General features: G+C 40.5%; 3 protein-coding genes across 3 annotated transcripts in view; all 3 read left to right on the forward strand.

Moving 5' to 3' along the window:
* LOC132405245 (protocadherin gamma-A10-like) overlaps positions 1-27,610 on the forward strand; it is a 278,617-nt gene that overhangs the window by 30,108 nt on the left and 220,899 nt on the right. The window lies entirely within an intron of this gene.
* Positions 423-2,900, forward strand: LOC132405721 (protocadherin alpha-C2-like). Its single transcript, XM_059990757.1, has one exon. The coding sequence runs from the start codon at positions 423-425 to the stop codon at positions 2,898-2,900; it is 2,478 nt and encodes an 825-aa protein (XP_059846740.1).
* On the forward strand, positions 22,247-24,745 carry LOC132405722 (protocadherin alpha-C2-like). The gene has a single exon (XM_059990758.1). It carries the CDS (start codon positions 22,256-22,258, stop codon positions 24,743-24,745), a length of 2,490 nt encoding a protein of 829 aa, XP_059846741.1. The 5' UTR covers positions 22,247-22,255.

A 27,610-nucleotide genomic window follows, 5' to 3' on the forward strand; every position in this document is an offset into this window, starting at 1 on the left:
TTGGGGGTTGCCCAAGTTTGGATTTATGTCAAAGGCGTTGCTACCAGACCAGATTCACTATACATTGTTTGCATTTCACTGATATGCGTTATGTCTTTAAGAAGTGTTATCTGTAGTTTTTGGATTAGACTCTTTGTGTCGCTATCTACCAATAAGGAGATGAAAAATGAAGTGAGATCCATCAACCTCCTCCAGCAGTGTATACACAGGGAGGAAGGAAGACGGGGAAACCAGTCACCCAGATTGCAGTCGTCTCTCAGCCATCTTTATTCCTCGTTGCGGAAAGATATACTGCTGGAGGAGGTTGTGATATTTTTTACATCGTTTTCATTCGGAGTTTTCACCGAGACAGGTGGCTCGAGCGTTATCTCCTGTATGCATTTAGACAACACTATCAATGAAAGGACATTTTCACACAGATAATGCAAACGTGGTTTGTAGCTGTACTGCTTCATGCCTGGGAATTCGTATCTGGCCAGATTCATTACTCGATTCCAGAAGAATTAGAAAAAGGCGCGTTTGTCGGTAATATCGCGAAGGATGTTGGATTGGAAGTAAGTGAATTGTCCCGGCGCAAATTCCGGATCATGACAGCAACAAAGAAGCGGTATTTCGAAGTAAATTCAGACGATGGCGTTTTATTTGTTAATGACAAGATTGACAGGGAGCAGCTGTGCAGTCAAAGTCTGACTTGTTCTCAAAATGTCGAGGTTGTCATAGAAAACCCTTTGAATTTGTACCGTGCTGAGGTTGAAATACAAGATATCAATGATAATTCTCCCACTTTTCCGCAAAGTGAGGTGCGGCTGGAGATTGTTGAGTCAACGCCTCCGGGTATTCGCCTACCGCTTCAGAGTGCGCAAGATCTCGATGTGGGTACAAATTCTATTCGCGCTTATGTGCTCAGTCCGAATGACCACTTCAAGTTGGACGTTCAGAACGTCAGCGATGGAACGAAAACTGTATATCTCTTACTTAATAATTACTTGGACAGAGAAAAGCAGGTGACTCATAACTTAGTTCTCACTGCCCTGGATGGTGGAATTCCTGAGCGATCAGGTACCGTCCGAATTATTGTCACCGTGCTTGATGTCAACGACAACGTGCCTGTATTTGATAAGCCAGTTTACCGAGTGAAAGTGATTGAAAATGAAATCATCAACACATTAGTTATTAAGCTGAACGCTACGGATTTGGACGAAGGTACAAATGCTGATATAATCTATTCTTTCAGCAGCTCCACTCCTCAGAGAGTACGTGAACTGTTTAGCGTTGAGCAGCTTACAGGAGAGATCAGGGTTAAAGGGGTGCTGGATTATGAGGAAAGCAATGTGTACGAGGTGAGCATAGTAGCTAGAGACAAAAGCCCTACTTTTTTACCTGTATATTGTAAAGTTATTGTGGAGATTCAGGATGTGAATGACATCCAACCGGAGATAGCGTTGATGTCTGTGCTTGAAGCGTTACCTGAAAACGCCACAACTGGAACAATGATTGCTGTGCTTAGCGTAACCGACCCCGAATCTGGAGCGAACGGCAACACTCATTGTCTCATTCCGAAACATCTCCCGTTCGAGCTCAAATCAGCTTTCAAGAACACTTATCTGATTGTCACTTCCGGTCAGTTGGACAGAGAAACTGTTCCCCAGTACAAAATTAACGTTACTTGCTTCGATGCTGGTTCTCCTCAGCTCTCGGTTAATAAAGTCATACCGCTGGAGATTTCTGACATTAATGACAATGCTCCACATTTCCTGACGTCATCAAACACAGCATACGTAATGGAAAATAACACACCAGGAGCATCAATCTGCTCCGTGACCGCCTTTGATTCAGATCGCGGTCAAAATTCAGATGTTTCTTATTCGATTATGGAGAGTCAAACTCAAGGATTGCCGGCCACATCTATTGTATCCATTAATTCAGCAAATGGTATAATTTTCTCGCAGCGTTCCTTTGATTACGAACAGTTTAAAAACTTTCAAATCCACGTACAAGCTCGAGATGCTGGAGTCCCCTCCCTCAGCAGTAGTGTTATGGTAAATGTTGTCATACTCGACCAAAACGACAATTCTCCAGTAATCGAGTCTACTCGGACAGAAAATGAAACTGTGCCTCGGTCTGCGTATCCAGGGTACCTTGTGACAAAAGTGGTTGCAACGGATGCAGATTCTGGACAGAATGCAAGACTCTCTTACTATTTGATCCACGCGACTGATATGAGTCTTTTTATTATAAATTCGGGAGAAATCAAAACGAAACGCTTCATTGACAGCCGTGACTCTACTACTCAGGTCTGTGTGGTCTTGGTAAAAGACAATGGGCACCCGTCCCTATCTAGCACTGCCACAATCACAGTGCTATTAGTAGATAGCAATGCTGAGATTACTTCAGAATTTCATAATCTGTCTGAAAACATTGAGCATTCCTCCAATTTGGCCATGTACATCATTATATCGTTAGGGTCAACGTCGTTCATCCTTCTGTTAATAATCATTTTCCTTGTTACAAGTATATGCCTCAACAGCGATGAAAGCGGTCATAATTATTCCTTGAATGACCACTACCTTGGACGTGAGATTTCGAACCATGCACCAAAATCTAAAGCACGTTTTCAAATCGACACCGATGTTCAATTAAAGTCAGCTCCTCGGGTTTTGGAAGTAAGTGCAAATGGATCACTGTCTGGAACACACTGCTATCAAGTTCGCCCAGCAACTGAACAGGAAAGAAACGCCTGCTTCTTTCATTCCCCTTCCAGTTCTATGGCGCGCAGAAGCGATATAAAGAACGCCGAGATATTTTTATCAGATTATAATCAGCGGACGAAACGAAGCCCTCGAACTTCCAAAGAGGTGAGTGAAATTAATAAGGACTCAAGCCAGCGATATACCCACTAATGCGTGAAATAACTTGCGGGAGATTGCAAATTTTTCTCAGTTCTGATACACCATTCGCCGCTATTGGGGGAAAACGAATCAACGATAATTGTCAAGAACACTGCGTACGCAGGGCTATTTGCATTGCCAGCGATTCCTCCCATCCGTCCAACAATCTCTCTGACCCCCAACCTGCAGACAGGAGGTACCGCAGCATTATGATAAGTACTATTAGAATAAGATAAAGCTTTATCCCCGTGTCATAAGACTGCTGAACTCCCTGCCACCACCCAGGTCTCATCACGCATGAAGAACTAGTAGCGTTATACTATCTACTTTCTAACCTGCATCGTAAATGCACCTTATTATTTGTTAATTTTCTCGTGATTATATTATCTTCTGGGTTATGTGTGCGTTACATGTACAGCGTGGTGCACTTTTGTCCAGAGGAACTTTGTTCAGGTTGGCGGCACATTTGTGCACAGTAGAATGAAAATAAACTGAACTAGGAATTCAACTTTGACTTGAAAGGGGGGTAACGAGGAGTGATCAGTTGACTTTGTAAGGTGTAGAAAAGGATATCTGTGAAACATAGCAAATATAAGATACCATCTCTATAAGACATAGGAGCAGAATTTGGTCACTTGCCCCATCGAGTCTGCTCCGCCATTTCATCATGGTTGATCCAATTTTCCTTCTTAGCTGCAGACTCTGCTTCTCCACGTATCCCTTCATGCCCTGACCAATCAAGAACCTATGCCTTAAATGTACATAAATACTTGGCCTCCAAAGCTGCACGTGTCAAAGATTTCCACAGATTCACCATGCTCTAGCTAAAGAAGTTTCTTCTCATCTCCATTCTAAAAGTATGGACCACTATTCTGAGGCAAGGTCCTCTGGTCTTTGACTCTCCCACCATATAAAGCATTGTCTCCATATCCACTCTATCAAGGCCTTTCAATATTGGACAGATTTCAATGAGGTCTCTCCTCATACTTCTGAATTCCAGTGAATACAGAACCAGAGCCATCAAACGCTCTTGATATGGCAAGCAATTTAATCCTTCAGTTATCTCCGTGAACCTCCTTTGAAACCCCTCCAGTTTCAGCACATCTTTTCTAAGATAAGCTCAAAACTACTCACAATACAGTACTACAAATGACCCTCACCAGTGCTTTATAAAGTCTCAACATTACATCCTTGCTTTTATATTTCTAGTGCTCTTGAAATGAATACTATCCTTGCATTTGCCTTCCTCACCACAGACTCAGACAAAAAATTAACCCTACAAGAATCCAGCACAAGGACTCACAAGTCCTGCTGTGCCTCAGTTATTGTCCTTTCTCTCCATTTAGAAAACGGTGAAACCTTCAACTCTACCAAAGTACATGACCATACACTTCCAGGCACTGTCTACTATCTACCACATATGTGGTCATTCTCCTAATATTCCTATCCATGTATAGCCTCTCTACTTCCTCAAAATTGCCTGGCCCTCCACCTGTCTTCATATCATCTTCAGAGCTTGCAACAAACCCATCAATTCCATCATCCAAATCATTGACATGTCATGTAAAATGAAGAGGTCCCAACACAATCATTTGTGGAATAACACTAGGCACCTGGTGTCAAACATTTTCCAGAAATTCCTGGATTTTTTTCCCAAGAAAATTCAAAGCTATGGATTCTGGAGCTTTTTGAGTACATAAAAGGGAAATAGATTTGACTGGCACAGAGGAGGAAGTGGGGATTGGGACAGATCAACCATGACTATACCAAATATCAGAAAAGGTTTGTAGGGCTGAGTGACCTATTTTGCTCATATTTCATCTGTTATTAGGGTTTTCCTATGTTTTATTCTGCATATTTGTATTTTACCCTCAAGTTTCCACGGTTTGGGTAAAGGAAAGTAAGGGGTGATAGATCCGTGGACTAGGGTAGCAGGAGATGAGTTATACTGCTCTTGTTACATGCACATGCAGGTCAATTCTTTGAGTGATTACCGAGAAGTTTGAAGTTAATAACTCATCTTATCCTACCTTGGGCCACGAACGTATCAATCACCCCTGATGAGTTATTAACTGATGAGTGATTGTCTTCAAACTTTCTGCATAATCACTCGAAGAGTTCTGCTGCATGTGCATGTAAGGAGATCTGTATAACTCATCTGTTGCTACCATAGGCCACAAACTTATCTATCAGCCCTGCTGTGGACACTTCCTGGAGGTCCAACATCTATATGCTGGACTAAGTGTGTAAATGTAGGGGGGGACTATGTTGAAAAATAAATGTGCTAGGCTTTCTAAAATTGACTCCTTCTACCTTAGGCCACAAACTTATCAATTACCCCACATATTTGTGCTTGGCAGCTTTGAATTGCAATTAATTGATGTCAATGTGCTTCATAAAATCAAAAATGGAACAATCCATGTTTTATCATTGCCTGTCATCTACATGTCTTATTATTTACAATAGGATCCATGTAAACCCAGGAAGTGGGCAAACATTTGTCAGAAGGAGTTTTATTCAGACAAGATAAACTTGATAAGCTTAAGCAGGGCGGGACGGAATTGGTGCATGATGGAGTTGTGAAGAGCACTTGGAACACAGAACAGGTCCTCAAAAGAGACCATTCTCATCAGGATGGTGAAGAAGGCATTTAGCATCATTACCTTTGTCAATCAGGGCACTGAAAAACAGAAGTTGTGCCATCTGTTTCATGAAAATATAAGTTGTTTGGGAAACCACAGTAATACTATAATTCTGGTCGCCCAGATATAAGAAAGATGTCATTCAGCAGGAAAGAGTGCATGAAATATTCACAAGGATCGCCTGTAGTTATAAAGAGTTATAAGACCATAAGACCAAAAGATGTAGGAGCAAAATTAGGTCATTGTGCACATTGGAGTTTGCTCTGCCATTTCATCGTGTCTGATCCATTTCCCTCTCAGCCCCAGTCACCTGCTTTCTCCACGTATCCCTTTATGCTCTGACTAATCAAAAATCTATCACCCTCTGACTTAATTATACATGTTGACAGCCTCCATAGCTGCCTGTGACAATGAATCCCACAGATTCACCACTCTCTACCTAAAGAAATTCCTCCTCGTCTCCATTCTAAATGGATGCCCCTCTATTCTGAGTCTGTATCTTCTGATCATAGAGTCCCAAACTGTAGGAAACATCCTCTTCATATCGCTTCTATCAATGCCTTTCAACATTCGATAGATTTCAATGCTATCCCCTCTCATTCATCTGAATTCCTGCGAGTGCAGACCGAGAGCGATCAAACGCACCTCATATGCTGAGCTGTTCAATCCCGTGATCATTTTCTTGATACTCCTTCGAAATCTCTTCGACGTCAGCACATCACTTTTTTAGAGAAGGGGCCCAGGACTTCTCACAGTACTCCAAGTGAGGCCTCACCAGTGCTTTACATATTTGCTTTTATATTCTAGTCCTTTAAAAATAAATGAAGACCTCGCATTTGCTTTCCTTTCTGCTGACTCAACTGGTAAATTAACCTTCAGGGACTCCTACATGAGGACTGCTAAGTCCCTTTGCTTTATTTCCTCGGAGTGTCATTGACTGATGATGAGTGATTCTGTGAAACATATAGTCTCATCATGGTTGTCTTTTCTTCTTGGGCTATCAAAGTCCAAAACTGCAGGACAGAGATTGGAGATGATAAACAAAACATTGAATAGGCATCAGAATAGAAGTTTTCTCACACAGAGCTTGGTGCAACAACCTGTGGAAAAAGCTGCAGAGATGGGTCCAAAGCCAAAAAGACAGTTAGACGGAGGGTATAGCCCAAATGCAGGCAAGTGGGCTAGCTAGGACAAACATCTTCGTGGGTATGGAGGAGATAGGCCTAACAGTGTGCTTTCTGTGCTGTGACCCTTTGATGACACTGTGTGAAGTTTTTGTCTCTGTTCTGAAATAAATTTATGTTTTTTTGTAGTCAATACAATGGAGACTAACTAGATAAATTTCTGGGATAAGGTGATTGTCTTATAAATAAATACGAAGGAAAAGTTGTCCTCATTCAGTGATGGGGATTAACTGAGAAGTGATCAAAGACTCTTTCCTCAACCAGAATATTAAGTCTTTTTTATAAATCTCAGGACAGTATCAATGTAGCAAATCATTCTAACTTTGACACAATATGTAACCAACTCCAGGTCATCTCCTCATCACTTGTAACTCGACTACACTTGGATTCCAAATGAGCCTTTCTTAAATTTCTGTAAGCACAATATAAAATTGGTGAGATATAGCTTTGCCTTCTCGTGTGGGTTAGCCTCTAAGCCCAGCAGAACTGTTTCTACTGACAGGAGAAGGGGTGAAGGTGGATCTTGGCTCCTTCAAACCCGTGCTTTGGGTAGTTGGAGCTTGTCAGCCAGGGAAGGCAGTCCATCTAAGAGAGGGAAAACTCTGATTTCAAACCTCCGCTGCCTTACGACCATACCCATTCATGGGAAAGGCTTCAGGGGTAAACCCTGAGGGCAAATCCGGAGCTGGAGACCCTAAGGCAGTCTGACATTGCCTAAACCAGGGGTCGGCAACCTGCGGCTCCCGAGCCATTTGTGGCTCTTTCACCTCTGTGCTGCGGCTCCCTGTGGCTTTGGGAAATAATTGGTCAGTATTTAATTAAAATGTATTTTATGTTAGTTTGTTAGCTTTTGAAATGTAATTCTAAATTTGAAGATTATGGTGATCTTGTACGATCTAAGTGTGGCGACACATTTCCTCACAATTAGCCAGCATTCCGGCTAAGGGAGATAGCCTACGCGGGTTTGTGAGTACGCGTCTTTTGCAGCATCTGCGTCCATGGGGGCTGGGTTGAGGGAGGCTTAAAAGCAAGGCTGTTTAGTTCGAATAAAGTTACCTTTGACTGCAGTCTTTATTTTAGCGCTGCGTGTAGCGCTACACCGCTACAACGTGTTTTTTATCGCTATTAATATACATCACCACTGCCAATGCCTGACACCCGCCAGTGCGCGCTTTCTTTTAATTCTTCGATCCAAGGTAGGCTACCTATGTAGTAACCTTCAACCCAACGTCTTTTTTTCGGAGTTCAAAATGTTTTTGTTGCATGCAGAAATGTAATTTCGTTTTCTCTGCAGGAGTTCATCAATTTCAAAAATGCAACACATTATAGTTTGTTTATACATAGCATAAAGGCAAAAAAAACCCGTTGTATGCAGTGTTATTTCATTTTGTGGCTCCCAGTGTTTTCTTTTCTGTGGGAAATGGGTCCATATTGGCTCTTTTAGTGGTAAACGTTGCCGACCCCTGGCCTAAACCATGTTCTGGCAACTCCTGCAATGACACCAGTGCCAAGTTGTATCGGCCCCTGCCCTTACCTTGGACAACATCAATGGCATGGAGAGGAGAGACTCGCTGCATGGACAATTGCCAGTCTTCCATACAACCCTGCCCAGGTCTGCACCCTGGAAACCTTCCAGGCACAGATCCATGATCCTGTGAGACTAACGGATGCCACCACCAGCCTTCCGAGCCTCAATTAATCACTTCCTCACCCACAGTGATATAGGTTATTAGACTATATTATGTTTTATATATAATTTGATAATATTCCACCTGGTAGGCTGACAAAGAATTTTAGATTCCACCGAATCCAAAAAGAGCTAGCTAACTGAATACACAATTGTCTTGCTGGTAAGATGCAGAGAATAATGGTAGAAGGAAAGCTATAGCTATAGCTATAGCTTTGTGTTCGTACTGGGCCATTACTATTTGTCATCTGTATCAATCAATTTGATGAAAATGCACAAACTGTGGTTAATAATTTTGCAAATTACACCAATATTGTTGATGTTGTAGACAGTGCAGATGGTTATCAATGTTTTAAGAGGTATCTTAAGCAGCTGGGTTATTGAGCCGAAGATTGTTAAATGGAAATTGATTTGGATAAATGAGAAGTGTTTTATTTTAGGTAAAATAAATGTGGCAGGACGGTCACTGTAAAAGTTAATTGGTGTGCTGTAGAATAAAGGGACCTAAGAGCAAAAGTACATAGTTCTTTGAAAGTTGCACCACAGGTAGAAAGTGTGCTGAAGACTACTTTTGGGGCCCTGAACCACAACAGTCAATGTATCATGCATTGAAGTGGAGATGCTGCATTATACTTGTTCAAGACTTTGGTAAAGTTTCATTCGGAATATTGTTTTCAGTTCTGGTCAGTCTGCAGTAAGAAAGATACTATTAGTCTGCAAATTGTCAGAGGAAATTTAATTGGATCTTCCTGGGTTTCGAGGAGTGGAATTATAGAGAGAGGTAGAGCAGAATGGGAATTTAAACATTGGACAATAGGAGAATGTGTCAGCTTAATGAGGTGTATCATATAATGAGGCCATAAGTCAATAAGACATAGGAGCGTAATTAGGTCATTCAACCCATCAAGTCTGCTCCACCATTCCATCATGGCTGATCCCAGATCCTACTCAACCCTATACACCCACCATCTCACCATATCCTTTGATCTCCTGGCCAATCAGGAAACGTTCAAATTTCACCCAATATATACCCACGGATTTGATCTTCCCTGCAGTCTCTCGGAGAACATTCCACAGACTTACTACACTCGGGCTAAAAAAAAATTCCTCCTTGCTTCTAAAAGGTCACCCTTCAACTTTGAGGCTGCACCCTCTAGTTCTGGATACCCACATCATAGGATACATCCTCTCAATGTCCGCCTGATCTAATCCTTTCCACATTCAGTAGGTTGCAATGAGGTCACCCCACATTCCTCTAAATTCCAGTGAGTACAGGCCCAAAGCTGCCCTATATGCTAACCCCTTCATTTCTGGAACCATCTTCCTGAATCTCCTCTGGACTCTCTCCAATGACAACACATGTGTGCAGGAAGTGTGTCCAGCTGCAGCTTCTGGCAGACTGCACTGAGCATCTGGAGCTGTAATTGGATTCATAGTGGAGCATCCGCGATGCTGAGAAAGTCGTGAATTGCATGTTTAGTGAGTTGGCCACACCGCAGGTAAAGACTACACAGGTAGAAAGGGAAGGGGTGGCCACTAGACAGCATAGCAGTAGGCAGGTAGTGCAGGAGTCCCCTGAGGTCATCTCCCTCCTAAACAGATATACTGTGTTGGATACTATTGGGGGAGATGCCTGATCAGGAGAAGGCAGCAACAGCAGAGTTCATTGCACCATGGGTGGCTCTGCAGCACAGGAGAGAAGAAGCAGAAGTGGGAGAGCTATAGTGATAGGGGATTCAATTGTAAGGGGAATAGATAGGCATTTCTGCGGCCAAAAAACGAGACTCCAGGATGGTATGTTGCCTCCCTGGTGCAAGGGTCAAGGATGTCTATGAGCGGCTGCAGGACATTCTGGAATGGGAGGGTGAACAGCCAGTGGTCATGGTGCACGTAGGTACCAACGATATAGGTCAAAAACGGGATGAGGTCCTACAAGGTGAATTTAGGGAGTTAGGAGATAAACTAACCAGTAGGACCACAAAGGTAATAATCTCTGAATTACTACCAGTGCCACGTGATAGTCAGAGTTGAAATAAGAGGATATTTCAGATGAATACGTGGCTTGAAAAATGGTGCAAGGGGTAGGGATTCAAATTTCTGGGGCATTGGAACCAGTTCTGGGGGAGGTGGGACCAGTATAAACAGGACGGTCTGCACCTGGGCTGGACTGGAACCAATGTCCAGTGGGGAGCGTTTGCTACTGCTGTTCAGGAGGATTTAAACTAATGTGGCAGGGTGTTGGGAACAAGTGCAGAGAGACAGAGGGGTGTAAAATGAGGGTAGAAGCAAAAAGTAGTAAGGTAACAAGTAAAAGTGACAGGCAGGCAAATCCAGGTCAAAAAACAAAAAGAGCCACTTTTCAACATAATTGTATAAGGACTAAGAGTGTTGTAAAAACAAGCCTGAAAGCTTTGTGTGTTAATGCGAGGAGCATTCGTAACAAGGTGGATGAATTGAATGTGCAGATAGTTATTAATGAATATGCTATAGTTGGGATCACAGAGACATGACTCCAGGGTGACCAAGGATGGGAGCTGAACATCCAGGGATATTCAATATTCAGGAGGGATAGACAGGAAAGAAAAGGAGGTGGGGTAGCTGGTTAGAGAGGAGATTAACACAATAGAAAGGAAGGACATTAGCCTGGAGGATGTGGAATCGATATGGGTAGAGCTGCATAACACTAAGAGGCAGAAAACACTGGTGGGAGTTGTGTACAGGCCACCTAACAGTAGTAGTGGGGTTAGGGATGGCATTAAACAGGAAATTAGAAATATGTGCAATAAAGGAACAGTAGTTATAATAGGTGACTTTGGGTGAACCAAATTGGTAAGTGTGTTGAGGAAGAGGATTTCTTGGAATGTATGCCGGATGGTTTTCTGAACCAACATATCGAGGAACCAACTAGAGAGCAGGCCATTCTAGATTGGGTATTGAACAATGAGGAAGCGTTAGTTAACAATCCTGTCATGCGAGGCCCCTTGGGTAAGAGTGACCATAATATGGTGGAATTCTTCATTAAGATGGAGAATGATATAGTTAATTCAGAAACAAAGGTTCTGAACTTAAAGAAGGGTGACTTTGAAGGTATGAGACGTGAATTAGCTAAGATAGACTGGCAAATTGATACTTAAAGGGTTGATGGTGGATATGCAATGGCAAGCATTTAAAGATCGCATGGATGAACTACAACAATTGTTCATTCCAGCTTGGCAAAAAATAAACCAGGGAAGGTAGTGCACCCATGGCTGACAAGGGAAATTAGGGATAGTATCAAGTCCAAAGAAGAAACATAAATTAGCAGAAAAAAACGGCATACCTGTGGACTGGGAGAAATTCAGAGACCAGCAGAGGAGGACAAAGGGCTTAATTAGGAAAGGGAAAAAAGATTATGAGAGAAAGCTGGCAGGGAACATAAAAACTGACTGTAAAAGCTTTTATAGATTTGTGAAAAGAAAAAGATTGGTCAAGACAAATGTAGGTACCTTACAGTCAGAAACAGGTGAATTGATCATAGGGAACAAAGACATGGCTGACTAATTGAATAACTACTTTGGTTCTGTCTTCACTAAAGAAAACATAAAAAATCTTCTGGAAATAGTAAGGGACTGAGGGTCTAGTGAGATGGAGGAACTGAGGGAAATACATGTTAGTAGGGAAGTGGTGTTAGGTAAATTGAAGGGATTAAAGACTGATAAATTCCCAGGGCCAGATGGGCTGCATCCCAGAGTGCTTAAGGAAGTAGCCCAAGAAATAGTGGATGCATTAGTGATAATTTTTCAAAACACCTTAGATTCTGGATTAGTTCCTGAGGATTGGAGAGTGACTGATGTAACACCATTTCTTAAAAAAGGAGGGAGAGAAAAAGCAGGGAATTATAGACCGGTGAGCCTGACATCGATGGTGAGGAAAATGCTAGAGTCGGTTATCAAAGATGTTATAACAGCACATTTGGAAAGAGGTGAAATCATCGGACAAAGTCAGCATGGACTTGTGAAAGGAAAATCATGTCTGACGAATCTTATAGAATTTTTTGAAGATGTAACTAGTAGAGTGGATGGGGGGAGCCAGTGGATGTGGTATATTTAGACTTTCAAAAGGCTTTTGACAAGATCCCACACAGGAGATTAGTGTGCAAACTTAAAGCACATGGCATTGGGAGTATGGTATTGATGTGAATAGAGAATTGGTTGGCAGACAGGAAGCAAAGAGTGGGAGTAAACGGGAGATTTCAGAATGCCCGGCAGTGACTAGTGGGGTACCGCAAGGCTCAGTGCTGGGACCCCAGTTGGTTACAATTTATATTAATGATTTAGACGAGGGAATTAAATGCAGCATCTCCAAGTTTGTGGATGACATGAAGCTAGGCGGCGGTGTTAGCTGTGAGGAGGATGCTAGGAGGACGCAGGTTGACTTGGATAGGTTAGGTGAGTGGGCAAATTCATGGCAGATGCAATTTAATGTGGATAAATGTGAGGTTATCCACTTTGGTTGCAAGAACAGGAAAACAGATTATTATCTGAATGGTGGCCGATTAGGAAAAGGGGAGGTGCAACGAGACCTGGGTGTCATTGTACCCCAGTCATTGAAGGTGGGCATGCAGATACAGCAGGCAGTGAAAAAGGCAAATGGTATGTTGGCATTCATAGCAAAAGGATTTGAGTACAGGAGCAGGGAGGTTCTACTTCAATTGTACAAGGCCTTGGTGAGACTGCACCTAGAGTATTGTGTGCAGTTTTGGTCCCCTAATCTGAGGAAAGACATTCTTGCTCTATAGTACAAAGAAGGTTCACCAGATTGATTCCTGGGATGGCAGGACTTTCATATGAAGAAAGACTGGATTGACTAGGCTTATACTCACTAGCATTTAGAAGATTGAGGGGGGATCATATTGAAACATATAAAATTCTAAAGGGATTGGACAGGCTAGGTGTAGGAAGATTGTTTCCAATATTGGGGGAGTCCAGAACGAGGAGTCACAGTTTAAGGATAAAGGGGAAGCCTTTTAGGACCGAGATGAGGAAAACTTTCTTCACACAGAAAGTGGTGAATCTGTGGAATTCTCTGCAACAGGAAACAGTTGAGGCCAGTTCATTGGCTATATTTAAGAGGAAGTTAGGATATGGCCCGTGTGGCTAAAGGGATCAAGGGGTATGGAGAGAAAGCAGGTACAGGGTTATGAGTTGGATGATCAGCCATAATCATACTGAATCAGGCTCAAAGGGCCAAATGGCCTACTCCTGCACCTATTTTCTATGTTTCTACATTTCTATTCTTTCCGAGATAGCATGCCCAAAACTGTTGACAATACTCTAAGTGTGGCCTGACTAGTGCCTTATAAAGGGTCAGCATTATGTCCTTGCTTTTATATTCCATTCCTCTTGAAATAAATGCCAACATTGCATCTGCCTTCTTTACCACAGACTCAACCAGTAAATTAACCTTCGAGGAGTCCTGCACGAGGACTTCAAAGTCCCTCTGGGCCTTTGATGTTTGAACATTCTCCCAATTTCAATAGTCCGGACTATTGTTCTTTTTACCAAAATGCATTATCATACATTTTCCAGCACAGTATTCCATCTGCCACTTTTTTGCCCATTCTTTCAATCTGTCTAAGTCCTGCTGCAATCGCATTGCTTCTTCAGGACTACCTGCACTGCCCCCTCAACCTATCTTCATATCATCCGCAAACTTTGCCACAGAACAACTCATTCCATTATCTAAATCATTCACAAACACTGTGAATAACTGGGGTCCCAAGACTGACCCTTGAGGAGCACCACTAGTCACCGGGGCATGAGGGGCATGGATAGAATGACAATGCAGTCTGTTTTTCTCTCGGGTTGGAGAATCATGAACTGAGGGATATTGATAGGCTGAAGCAGAGAGGAAAGAAATTTAATAGAATACCGAATGGCACGTTTTAAACCAGTAAGTCAAATGAACTGCCAGAGGAACTAGTTGTGGCAGGTGTATAAAGAAAATGTAAATGCATTTGGACAGGTACATGGATAGGAAACGTTTAGAAGGACATGAACCAAATGCAGACAAATCAGCCTACCTTAGATGGGAATTCTTATCCGCATATATAGTTGGGACTGTGGGCCCATTTCCATGCTGGATGATTCCATTACTTTACATAGGTTCGTTCTTGATGATGAGAGCAAAGGTTTATCAAGACAAATGAGTGTACAAAGTGGATGTTGGGATCAAAGCAACCGTCTTATTGAATGGCAGGAAAATGTGGAATGAACGAGTGACTTACTGCTCTCCAAATGTAGGCATACAGTACTCAGATCTGGTGTAGTACTGCCATGCTTGTCCATATGAATGTTGATCTTGTCATGAAAATTAGAAGGACATTTCTATGGTTTGTTTATTTGTTTGGTTGTTTGTATGTATGTGGCTTTATAATAATATGGCGTGTCTTAATGTGTATTTTTGAGTGAGCATATTTACAAGCACCAATTTTATTAACTATAAACTGCTTCAAAGGCTTATCTGTTCTGATAAGGTGGGAAATTACACTCCCATATTTACCTTTCATTATAGCTTGTCGGGGCATTCCAAAGAATGTACTTCAGCAGAAAATGACCGAAAGTAAATGGCTGATCATGTAGCTCATTATGTCTCAAAATTCTCCCTGAGTGCACACTGTCAATTCAAGTTAAGTTTGCACAGACGGGTACTAAATGAGCAGTGATTCTAGTGGATATTTTATTTTACAGCCACATGTTAGAACATAAGCCAACATAAAGCAAGTACTGCTGACTAATCAAGTATGTTTGGTTCAAAGTGTTCTACAGTTCAGTGCATAGGCAATCTAAGACACAGTCGACAATTAAATGCAAAGAAAGTGGATCACTTAAAAAAATGAATATCATTCCAGACCTTTCCCAGATATGCTAAAAGGACTGGAATCAGTTATTCCTATGATATAACAGGTACACTCGTTAACTAATATAAAGCTTGAAAATCACAGCATGATAAGCAGCATCTATAGAAAGAGAAATAGTCAGCAATTCAGGCATAAGACTGGACGTCATGTATCTAACGATTTGCTTCAAGATAATAGCAGGATGTTCTTTGCTAGTCTTTGTTTGTGTGTACTTTTACATTGATTTTAATATATTTCTTAGTTTTACTGTGAATGGTTGCAAGAAAGTGAATCTCAGGGTGATTCTTTGATCATTTATTTATTTTATTCCTTTGCTCTTTTAACTTTGATATTAGCTATCTTGTAGACCCTTCAGCAGAGTTAACAAAAAGAACAAAAAGAAAGGTAATCCTAAATTGAAGAAAGAGTGCAGTGGAGTTAGATATAAAGCAAAAGTTCCCATATGATTCCAATGTTTTTTTTAAAGAGTTCTCTGGTTAGTAGTTTATCAAACACATTTAGAGGAAGAAGTGGGCAACAGGATATCATGTGAAATTTCACATATGTGAAATGATGGTCAAAACTGTTGCTGAGACCTCAAAACATAAGAATAAGTCTGGAAATGTACAACGGATCAAGCAGAGTCTCCTGAAAGATAAATATAAAAATATTCATTAATATTACTGATAGGGAGCAGAAATTGCTAGCTCTAATGCAAACATGCATGTGAGTATATGACACAGAGAATGTTCATATCTATATATTTTAGCAGCAAGATCAACCTCCAAATATAGTGTGCAATTATAACATCACATTTTATTGTAGTGATTTGGCAGCAGTAAAAAAAATTAGCAATGTGTCAGGTTGTACCATGCCCGCATGCTTTGTTTTCTGGATAACACTGCCCTCGGTCCATCAAATTAAATATGTATCTATTTATTCCACCAAAGTCATCAGTAGTTTTCATTAAATGAATATTATATGATTATATGAAGTGAACCAAGTCGCTTTCACGTAAGCGGGTATTCTACTAACTTGAGAAATTTGGACATGTATGAGGATTTTTATCTTACATACGTATTTAATGGTCTTTTGTATTGAATTAGAATCATCAAATCCAGGTCACATCTGTTGGGTTAGCTGGAATTTAAATCCTTTAAATTTAAATCTTTTATTTAAAAAGGGCAATAGCCAGAAGGCTGGGAATTATAGGCCAGTTAGCCTGACATCTGTGGTTGGCAAAATGTTGGAATCGATAATTAAGGTAACAGTAACAGGGCATTTGGATAAACATAGCTTAATAGGACAAAATCAGCATGGCTTTACAAAAGGGAAGTCATGTTTGACAAATTTGTTGGAGTTCTTTGAGGACATAACATATAGGGTAGATAAAGGGGGACCAGTGGATGATGTGTATTTGGACTTCCAAAAGGCATTTGACAAGGTGCCACACCAAAGATTATTACTTACAGTAAAAAATCATGTGATTGGGGATAATATTCTGGCATGGGTGGAAGATTGGCTTTCTAACAGAAAATAGAGAGTTGGGATAAATGGTTTATTCTCAGACTGGCAGTTGGTGAATAGTGGTGTTCTGCAGGGGTCGGTGTTGGGACCCCAACTCTTTACAATCTATATTAATGATTTGGAGAAAGGGACTAAGTGCAACGTATCAAAGTTTGCTGATGACATAAAGATGGGAGGGAGTGTAGTGAGTGCGGAGGACATTGAAACCCTGCAGGGGGACATAGATAGGCTGAGTGATTGGGCAGATATTTGGCAGATGAAATATAATACTGACAGGTGTGAGGTCTTGCACTTTGTCAGAAAAAATAATAGAGCAAGTTATTATCTAAATGGAGAGAATCTGGAAAGTGCTTCTGTCCAAAGGGATCTGGGGGTCCTGGTGCAGGAAACACAAAAAGTTAGTATGCAAGTGCAGCAGGTGGTCAAGAAGGCCAATGGAATGTTGGCTTTTATTGCTAGGGGGATGGAGTATAAGAACAGGGAGGTCTTACTGCAGTTGTACCGGGTATTGGTGAGACCACACTTGGAGTACTGCGTGCAGTTCTGGTGTCCACATTTAAGAAAGGACATACTGGCTCTTGAGGCAGTGCAGAGAAGGTTCACTAGGTTAATTCCTGGGATGGATGGGTTGATGTATTATGAGAGGTTGAGTAGATTGGGACTCTACTCATTGGAGTTCTGAAGAATGAGAGGCGATCTTATTGAAACATATAAGATTGTGAAGGGGCTTGATCGGGTGGATGCGGGGAGAATGTTCCCAATGATGGGTGAAACTAGGACTAGGCGGCATAATCTTAAAATAAGGGGATGCCGTTCCAGGACTGAGATGAGGAGAAATTTCTTCACTCAGAGGGTAGTGGAGCTGTGGAATTTACTGCCCCAGAGAGCTGTGGAAGCTACTACACTCAATAAATTCAAAACGGAGATAGACATTTTCCTGGATAAAAATGGCATTAGGGGATACGGTGAGCGAGCAAGTAAGTGGACATGAGGCTAGGTTTAGATCAGCCATGTGATCTCCTGGACCAGTTTTCGATAGCCTAGATGGGTCGGAGAGGAATTTTCCAGATTTTTTCTCCTCATTTGGCAAATAGTTTTTTTTCCACTGGGTGATCACATGGGTTTGGGCGGGATGAATAATAAAATAAAATGGGCGGCATGGTGCCCTGTTGGTTGGCACTGTTGCCTTGTGGGATTCGGTGAAAACTAGAGTTAAGATTGGATCAGCCATGATCTTGTTGAATGGCGGAGCAGGCTTGAGGGGCCGATTGGCCTACTCCTGCTCCTATCTCTTATGTTCTTATGTTCTTATGAATGTGTGTTCCCTGTGGTGATTTTTTCCTTGATTAAGCATGTTTTAACCCTTCCTTTTAAAAGATTATTCTTTGATTAAATCTCATGTGTATGTTTTTCTCTGTGTAATATTGCTGTTAAACGTTTGTCCTTGCATCTGTGTTCATTTGACTGCATTTTAAAAAGTTGAGAGTTTAAAACATATCTGAAAGCCACCCTAAACAACCAAACTGATAGCTGATTGCTCTGTGTCTGAGATCCATATCACATCCTCATGCAAACAGCTTGAACTGAATTGTATTTATTTTCAATTAATTATTTCAGCCATCTTACTTTAGATAGAGTTCTTGTGATATTACTAGAAAAGAATGTTCATCCAGGATATTTTTTTATATGTGATTGGCTGCACCTATATTGATATTGCAGAATAAGTTAGGAGCGATAGAAGGCCTTTGCTTATGAAGATGGGGAGGGGGTGATTAATTAAACTGTGACTGGATGGCAGCACACTTGCCTCTGTGTTGGTTGAAATCCACATGTAGATCAGACATTTAATTGGTGGTATGATTTTATTTTATCTGAAGATAAGAATGTAATTTGTATTCCTGGAACACTGCCTTGCACATATTGAACAATACTACAACTGACACAATATTATACTTGCCTATTTTAGTAATGAGGTACAGCAAATGATTATATAAATACAAGTTCCTCTTCCTTTTCTCCCATTCTTCCCACCTTTCTTCCTCCCTTCACATCTTTCATTTTTTTTTTATTTTTTGCTTGCTTGTTTGATTGTGTTGAGTACTACCGTGTTAAATACAAATAGTATGGCTACAGTTGTTAAAGGGACTATACCAGCATTCTTGGAATAGTTTGCAGTAAGTTTTTGTAAACATTTATGCGAAATTACAGTCTGGATGTAAAAATGTGAATAACAGTTTGGACTTCTAGTGGACTAAATCAGTGGGTGACACTTCAAATGCTAATGTAAGTATTTAGGTATCAAATTATGAACAATATTGATGGAGGTTACTCCGCCAATTGAAACTATATCTGATGTAAGACCATTGCCGTTGTTTTGTTCTCCTGTTGTTTCAAATGTTCCAAAACCATCACACCTTTCTTCCGCTCCCTTTCAACATTAAACATTTACAAGCATAAAACACTCTGCAAATTCAAAATGACACACACAAAATGCTGAAGGAACTCAGTAGGTCAGGCAGCATCTATGCGTTTGTACAGGGGAATGAACTGCCGATGTTTTGGCCAAATACTTTTCATCAGGGCAATATTCATGTGCAATCTAACCTACCAGTGAGTCGCTGGAATTCAGGGGGAAACCAGATGATTGTTCCGTGTTCACAAAAAGAAAGTGAAAATTCCACTCAGGCAGTCTCGAAGCCAATTTGTTGCCACCTGCTTAGTCATTACAAAGTTATGATGGAATGCAAGGTATAGTGGGATGGGATTTTGTTAACTTAGAGGCCAGCAATAATAACATTAAGTACCAGTAAAAACTCCACTGGTGTTGAGTGTGGACATTACGGTTTAGTATCTGAAGCTATCAACCGTATACCCAAATACACTAGTTCAATCCTCATCAGTGCAACGGCAGGATTGACAAGTCAAAATCAAAAGTCAATTCGAAATGTTAGTAAAAGGCATCCGTTACTATGAAGCTATTAGATTGTCATACTTGTGTTTCGTATAGATTCATAGGAAATGAAATCTGCTCTTACAGACCCTGTCCATAATATGCCTCAAGCCCTCCATCGTGGAGGGTCCGTTCAGCCTCCATCTTTCAAAACCAGTACGATATGGACAATAATTGCAACCATTGTCTGTATTTCTCGCATTCTGTAAAGACTATGCTTCTACGTTACACCCGGCTCTACTCCTTGTGTAAGGAACTGAGTAATCTGGATGCACGATGCATCAGAATAGTATCGTTCAAAAGTTCCAAAATGACATAATTATAATGATATCAAAAAGAAAAAAATACATTTTCGACCCAAAAGGTGCCGTGCGTTTCACAAATTCCTGTGAAACATCACTTCAATGCCTTGAACGATTATAACCTTTTGCGTTTTCCTCTTTCATCAGTTTATAAAGTTGCAGCAGAATCCGGCCGAAATAATCTACTCTTAACAGACTTGAGTTTGATTTCCCAAACGGTGATTTACCAGCCTTTAACCAAAGTAATGTATTTTTGGTTTGTACGCTCGTTTACCATTTCCAGGTTTACTGAAGAAGAATAAAAGAAAAACGCCATTGGCTATGATACAGCACTGCCTATTACCAAGTGTTTTCAGATTTGGACATAAACCTTACCTAAACACCAGCAAAATGATAAACTTGAGGACCTGTCATACTTCAATAATGAAGAAAACAAACAGCTTCCTCCAACTGTGCTAACAAAAAAAGTCAATCCTTATATATATTAGTTATTTTTAAACAATTGTGCGAAAAAAAGTTGTGTTTAAAATCTGACAACCTCAGCCTATTCTCCATGAGGTGCGCAAATGGAATATATACTTCATGTGTGTTTTTTTAAGAAAACGCCATCGCACGCCTAATCGGACTCTCGGATGTTAATGAATAGCAGGCTTGTTGAATACTGAACGTACTTCTATAACTGCGTGGAATATCATTATTGATGTTATTCCTTCTATGTATGCACCTTTACCTTGCACACAGGTGTACATAATATGGATTTGCTCCGCACATCCTCCTATTGCCTCATGGACCTTGTTCGCATTTTCCCACAGTTTAATATATTTGAGATGTTGATCTTTCTTGCCTATTGTCTGAAATATTTTGCTGCTGGTCTTAAAATCGGCATCTTTAAGTCTACGTTTGTTTGAAGGCTCCAGATTTAGAATACTGTGCCTTTTTCATGACTATGCTTCCTGCGAGCAAAATTGAACTTCATGGTTTAAACTTCAAAACCTCAAAAAAGCAAAGGCTCAGTTGGTGTCTCAACTGAGACAAGTGATTTATTTTTCCATGTCATTTATTCGTTCTTGGTTTGAGTAGTGGGAAGAGAAAGGGGAAGGGGCACTTTGAAGTCTTGGGAATCTTTTCTTTCGATTCCCGCTGGCAACTTCACTCCGAGATTATCTTTTTTTAAAACGTTCTTCATCAGAGACGTTTAAACTCCAAGCCTGTGCTTGCCAAAGTTCTCATTTCTCTGTTTTTGGATACTTGCAATTTACCTTTTCAAATATTAATAATAATAATAATAATAATAATAACACTGATACATCGAAGTAACAGCACTTACAATGCCTCTAAAAATTATCTTCCAATCTACCAATACTCTTGCATTAAATGAGCAGGTTCAGAAGGTGGCCGTCATTATCTGCACAATTCTGCCACTCCTTTAACGACTAAAGATGCCGCCTCATCCAAACCAGATCATATCCATTTTAAATACGGCGTGTACCTAACAAATGATGATTAAATGCCTATTATGAACAAACTGAATTATGAAGATGAATTCCTTTGTGAAGCTGCGTTTTATTTCTCTTTTGTGCGTTGGAGTTATTATAAATGCAATCTTGTGTTCATATTGGAAGAATGTGCTTATTTGAGGTCTCAGTGAGAATACGTGGGATGTTCTGTTCCAGCACAGGAAGAAATGTATAATACCTCATTTATTCATTAACATCTAACATTTCCTTGAGATGTACTTATATTTATGCATATGTAATGAATAACGTTTGACTACATTTTCCTGTTCCAACTGTTGAGTTGGAACCATTGGAACAATCAGTAAGTTACCTACTTTTGTTGCCCACTGCAAGCTCAAGCATATGCGTAACTTTCACACTTTGCATAAGCTCTAATAAGCGTCAGTGTAATTATTGGCAAAGACTCTCTGTGTCGCTGTCTACCAATGAGGCGCTAAAATGCTGCTAGTTATCAAACCCCCTCCCCCAATACTACGCATAATGCAGAAACAGAGAGGAAAAAGACTCTTACTGTTTGTAATTGTACATCGGAACTGTCGTTTCTGGTCCTCTGATTGTTTTGTGTGAATTGAATATTGGTCATCTTTTTGCCTGGTATATTCGAGACGATAGTAACTGTTTTTTTTGAAGTGTAAATTATTTTCACATCACTGCGAATGCAGGGACGATTTCGGACAGATAATGCAAGCATTGTTTGTAGTTTTCCTGCTTTATATCTGGAATATCGTTTATGGTCAAATCCGCTACGCTATTTATGAAGAATTGATGCATGGTGCCTTCGTTGGGAACATTGCTCAAGATCTGGGACTGGACCTTAGAGAGCTGTCTAGTCGCAGACTCCGCATTATGTCTGCAGTAAAGAAAAGGTATTTCGAGGTTAATTTAGAGAATGGCGTTTTGTTTGTGAATGAAGTGATAGATAGGGAGCTCGCGTGCGTACAGAGTCCGACTTGTTTTATGAATTTGGAGGTTGTTGTTGAAAACCCATTGGAACTCTATCGGATTGAAGTAGAGATTTTAGACGTAAATGACAATTCTCCCAGTTTTCCGAATGCCGAGATCCGCTTGGAAGTCCTCGAGTCAGCGCCGCCAAGAACTAGATTCCTTCTTCAGAGTGCCCACGATCCAGACCTGGACATTAATTCTGTTCGATTCTATTATCTCAACCCGAATGAATATTTTGCATTGGAAGTGCAGAACAGCGGGGATGATAGCAGGTTTGTGCACTTAATGTTGGAGAAGTATCTGGACAGAGAACAGCAGCCCATTCATCATTTACTTCTGACTGCTGTGGATGGAGGTACACCTGAACGAACTGGCACAGCCCAAGTTATCGTTACTGTCCTCGATGTCAATGACAACTCTCCGGTGTTTGGCCAATCGTTCTATAAAATCAGTTTAATGGAGAATGTACCAATAGGCACAACAGTTATCAAATTAAATGCCACCGATATGGACGAGAGCACAAATGCGCAGATAATGTACTCTCTCAGTGACCTTTCACCAAGCAAGGTCCGTAAACTGTTTCGTATTGACACCCAGACGGGGAAAATTACAGTAAAGGGGACTATAGACTTTGAAGAAGCCAAAACTTATGAACTTCTAGTGGAAGCCAAGGATAAGGGTCCATTTGCACTTCCTGTGCACTGCACTGTCTTCATTGACGTCAGTGATGTCAACGACAATGCTCCTGAAATGACTTTGATGTCAGTATCTAATTCTGTCCCTGAGGATGTACATGTTGGAACCGTGTTGGCTCTAATTAGTGTTACCGACCAAGATTCTGGGGACAATGGGCTAATTAGTTGCGTGATACATTCCAACCTACCGTTTGAACTCAAATCGACATTTGTAAATTCCTACACGGTCATTATCAAACATGCTCTTGACAGGGAAATCACATCTGAATACCAAATTGAGATCTCCTGTCGAGACTCCGGGTTGCCTCCTTTATACACCAACAAAACTATCCAGGTACAAGTTACCGACGTAAACGACAACCCCCCACGTTTTGCAGATAATTTTCACACGGCATACGTAACGGAGAACAACGCGTTTGGGGCTTCCATCTGCTCAGTCTCTGCTTTTGACCCCGACTTGGGTCCAAATTCGCATATTTCCTATTCTATTCTGGATAGCCAGATTCAAGGCTTGCCTATCACTTCATACGTCTCCATTAATTCGGAGAATGGGATCATCTTTTCACAGCGCTCATTTGATTATGAACAACTCAAAAATTTTCAGATCCATGTTCAAGCGCAGGATGCCGGATTACCTCCACTAAACTCCAACCACACGGTGAACGTAGTCATTCTGGACCAAAATGACAACGCTCCTGTAATCGTCTTCCCGTTAACAAGAAATGGTTCGGAAGTAACCATTCCGCGAATCGCAGATCGGGATTATTTGGTGGTCAAGGTCATAGCTGTTGACGCGGATTCTGGACAAAATGGACGCCTGTTTTATGAGCTTGTCCGAGCTACAGATCAAAGTCTCTTTGCCATGAGGACTAACTCAGGAGAAGTGAGGACGACCCGCCAAATTGAGGATCGAGATCTCGCAACACAAGTGATAGTTATAATGGTGAAAGACAGTGGACATCCACCATTATCAACTACCACTACCATCACACTTTCTATAGTAGACAGTGTTGAGGACGCTATTCACGCTGTTACATTTATGCCTAGAATCCCCGAGTACCCCTCTAGTGCAGCCCTTTATATAATAATATCATTAGGTGCCATTACATTAACACTAATGCTTGCCTTGATTGCACTTGTTTTTACAGTCTGCCGCAGTTCAAATGATGACGAGGATTGGTGTTGGTGTGTTGAACACAATGACACAGATACTATATACCGAAATTCTAATCTCAATTTCCAAACAGTACCAGACTCTAGTTTAATAAAAAATGTTATTGAAGTGCGTGGGTCGGGTTCCCTCGCTCAAACCTACTGCTATACACTTCGACCAGGTCAGGAGTCAGTTCAAAACGATTCCAAGATTCTTCCACCCTCAAGTGCAAACCGAATAAGGTACCCACCCGAAGCTGTGAATAGTTGTTTTTCAAAATGGAAGGCAAAAGATAGGAACAACACAATTCTAGCCAGTGAGGTAAGTGCTGAGAATGTTGACTTCACGTCCTTATATTTTTATATCCTTCTTTATTAATGAACTTGTGGGGAAAGCATTATATTGTGCAATGCAAAGCAATCAATGAGTACCAGGAATTAAAGTTGAAAAAGTGATTATATATTTCCAAATGTATTTCCTTCCCTGCACTTCTTTGGAATGCTGTGTAAGTATTCTTTTTCTTCTACTTAAGCTCATCACCCATTAAGGGGCATAGACGGCCTATAGGAGCTCACCAGAGTCCCAAATACAGAATCCGTCCAAGTTGTCCCCAGATATTGAAGGTCCTTTCTCTCCCAGGGATGAGGTCTTTGGAGCTTCTATAGAACTATGTTTTTATGGGATGGGGTTGCTATCCCCATGCCAAAGCTTTTCCTTTTTCAGCTGGGCTTGGGGCCATCCATGGCAGAGTTGTGTAATCCATTAATTTTCAGTAATTGGTGGTAACTCATCCACTTGTCAATTCTTCATGGTGAATTATCAGTCAGAGTATTTTCAAATTTCAATGTTCAAAGGAAAAGTTATTATGAGAATATATGCATATCATCACATACAACTCTGACATTCTTTTACTGTGGCAATACTTAACAAATATTTAGAGCAGTCACTTTAATCAGGATCAATGGCCAACAAACTGTGCAAATGAGGATATAAAATGTTGCAATAAATAAGGATCATGAAATAATAGGATAAAAGAATCCTTAAATGAGTGTAGTTAACAACTTTTGTTCAAGAGCCTGATGGGTGAAGGGTAGTATCTGTTCTTGAGCCTGGTGTTGTGAGTCCTGTGGCACTTGTACCTTCTACTCGATGGCAGCAGTGAGAAAAGGGCATGGCTTGGGTGGTGAAGAGCTTTGGTGATGAATGCTGCTATTCTATTTTTTTCTGATTTTGCTTAATTGGCAACATCTAGAGTACTGTGCAAAATTCTAAGGCACATCTAGTTATATATATATATATATATATATATATATTCTCTATAAGACATTTGCACAGTACTGTTTGCCAGTAATATTAAACCTGATTCCAATTCTGATTCTGATATATATCATACATCCAGTCAATTACAACCCAATCTTTTGATTGTGTTTGATATAGAGAAAGCTTTAAGTTTCAAAGAGTGAATATCCTTAATAGCCTTTCCTAGTCAATCAACGTAGATGCCATGGGAAAGAAGGAACACTCACACTAGCACCTCTACTTCACCAGGAGGCTAAATAAAATTGGCTTGTCTCCATTGACTCTCACCGATGTTTATTGATACACCAGGGAAAGCAAACAGATGCACCTTGGCATGGTATGGCAACTGCGCTTGAAGCTGCAGAGAGTTGGAGACACAGATCAGCACATCACAGAAAGAGCCTCTTCCCCATGGACTCTGTCTACATATCCAGCTGTCTACATAAAACAGCCAAAATATCCAATGAACCCACATTCTTTCTTCTCTGCCCTCCCAGAATGCAGAAGATACAAAAGCATGGAAACATTTGCGGTCAGGCTCAAGCACAACCTCTCTCCTCCTGTTATAAGACTTTGGAATGGTGCTGCAATATGATTAAATTGACTATTATATCAAAATCTACATAGTTATGGTCTTGCAACTTACTGACTGCCTGCACTGCATTTTCTCTTTTAACACTTTTTTATTATTGCCTTCCCTTGTAATATTCCAGTACACTGATATACTAAAATTATCTGAATGGATACCAACCAAGACAAAGTTGCATGCTGTACCTCAATGCATGTGACAATAATAAATCAATTTATTTACCCATTTAGATGAACAGATTTATCCCTATACTTTAGTCAGATAGTCATGATGCTGGACATAAAAGGGTTTAAGATGTGAGAGCAGCTGGGTCCTATTAATATAGAGAAACAGCCAAAATTGTATAGGATTGCATTGTATGCTCAAATGCAGAAGAGTTAAGTCTTCCTCCAATCCCTCTATGGTCTGCTTCTTACGATATTCAATAGATACTGGAATTGCTCCTACAGACAGAATGGTAGATTGATTGCGCATTTACAAATGATTATATATTCGAACCCTTGGACTTCATTAAATAGATCAAAATCAAATAATCCTACAAAAATACATTAATCTATATTGTTAACTCAGCCTTCCTTTCTCCATAAATATGACCAGATCTACAGAGCATTTTGAAACTCTTATTTTTGCTTTCTGGGAAATGCATTGCCCTGCATCTAACAGTTCCAACACTGGTTTCTGCTCTCCCCTTTGTCCTCATTCATCCCATATTTACACTTTTCCAAATAAGTCTTCTGCAGTTAACAACCGCTCACTGTTTCGTTTTGCCATCTGGCACCAGGACTATTGGATCAGCATCTATCTTCATTCATTTTCTGTCATTCTTTGTTCTTTCAAACTCTATCTTCTTACATGCTTTCCCACTTTATTTTATTTTGATGGAAGATCATTGCCATGAAATACTAACTGTGTGCTTCTGCATAAATGCCTTTCATGTTAAGATATCTCCCATTTTCTATTCATACTTCAGAGTCCCATGAAAAACAGAATATTTTAGCTTCCTCATAGACATCTGGGTTCTAACTGTGTGGTGGATGTACAGGGACTTCAGGATATATACAGCACACAGATGTAATATAGAATAATATGAGAAACCTGTTTTTTTGTATAAAAAACAGAAAATAAATATATTTATAAATGAAAGACTGAAAGACATGCCTATCTGTCTACACTTGTACAATAAAATATACCATGCAATAAACTAAGTGATTAGCATTACAATTTTTTAGCCTACTTGCAAATTGAGTTAAGAGAAAAGAAGTCAAACTGAAATGTAAAAGGAGATGCAATAGGAATGTTGCTTGCAAGTCTAATCTTTATACAGCCATTCACATTCCGCACTCACCTCAATGATT

This window comes from Hypanus sabinus, chromosome 15, assembly GCF_030144855.1.
Source record: "Hypanus sabinus isolate sHypSab1 chromosome 15, sHypSab1.hap1, whole genome shotgun sequence".
Lineage (NCBI taxonomy): Eukaryota > Metazoa > Chordata > Chondrichthyes > Myliobatiformes > Dasyatidae > Hypanus > Hypanus sabinus.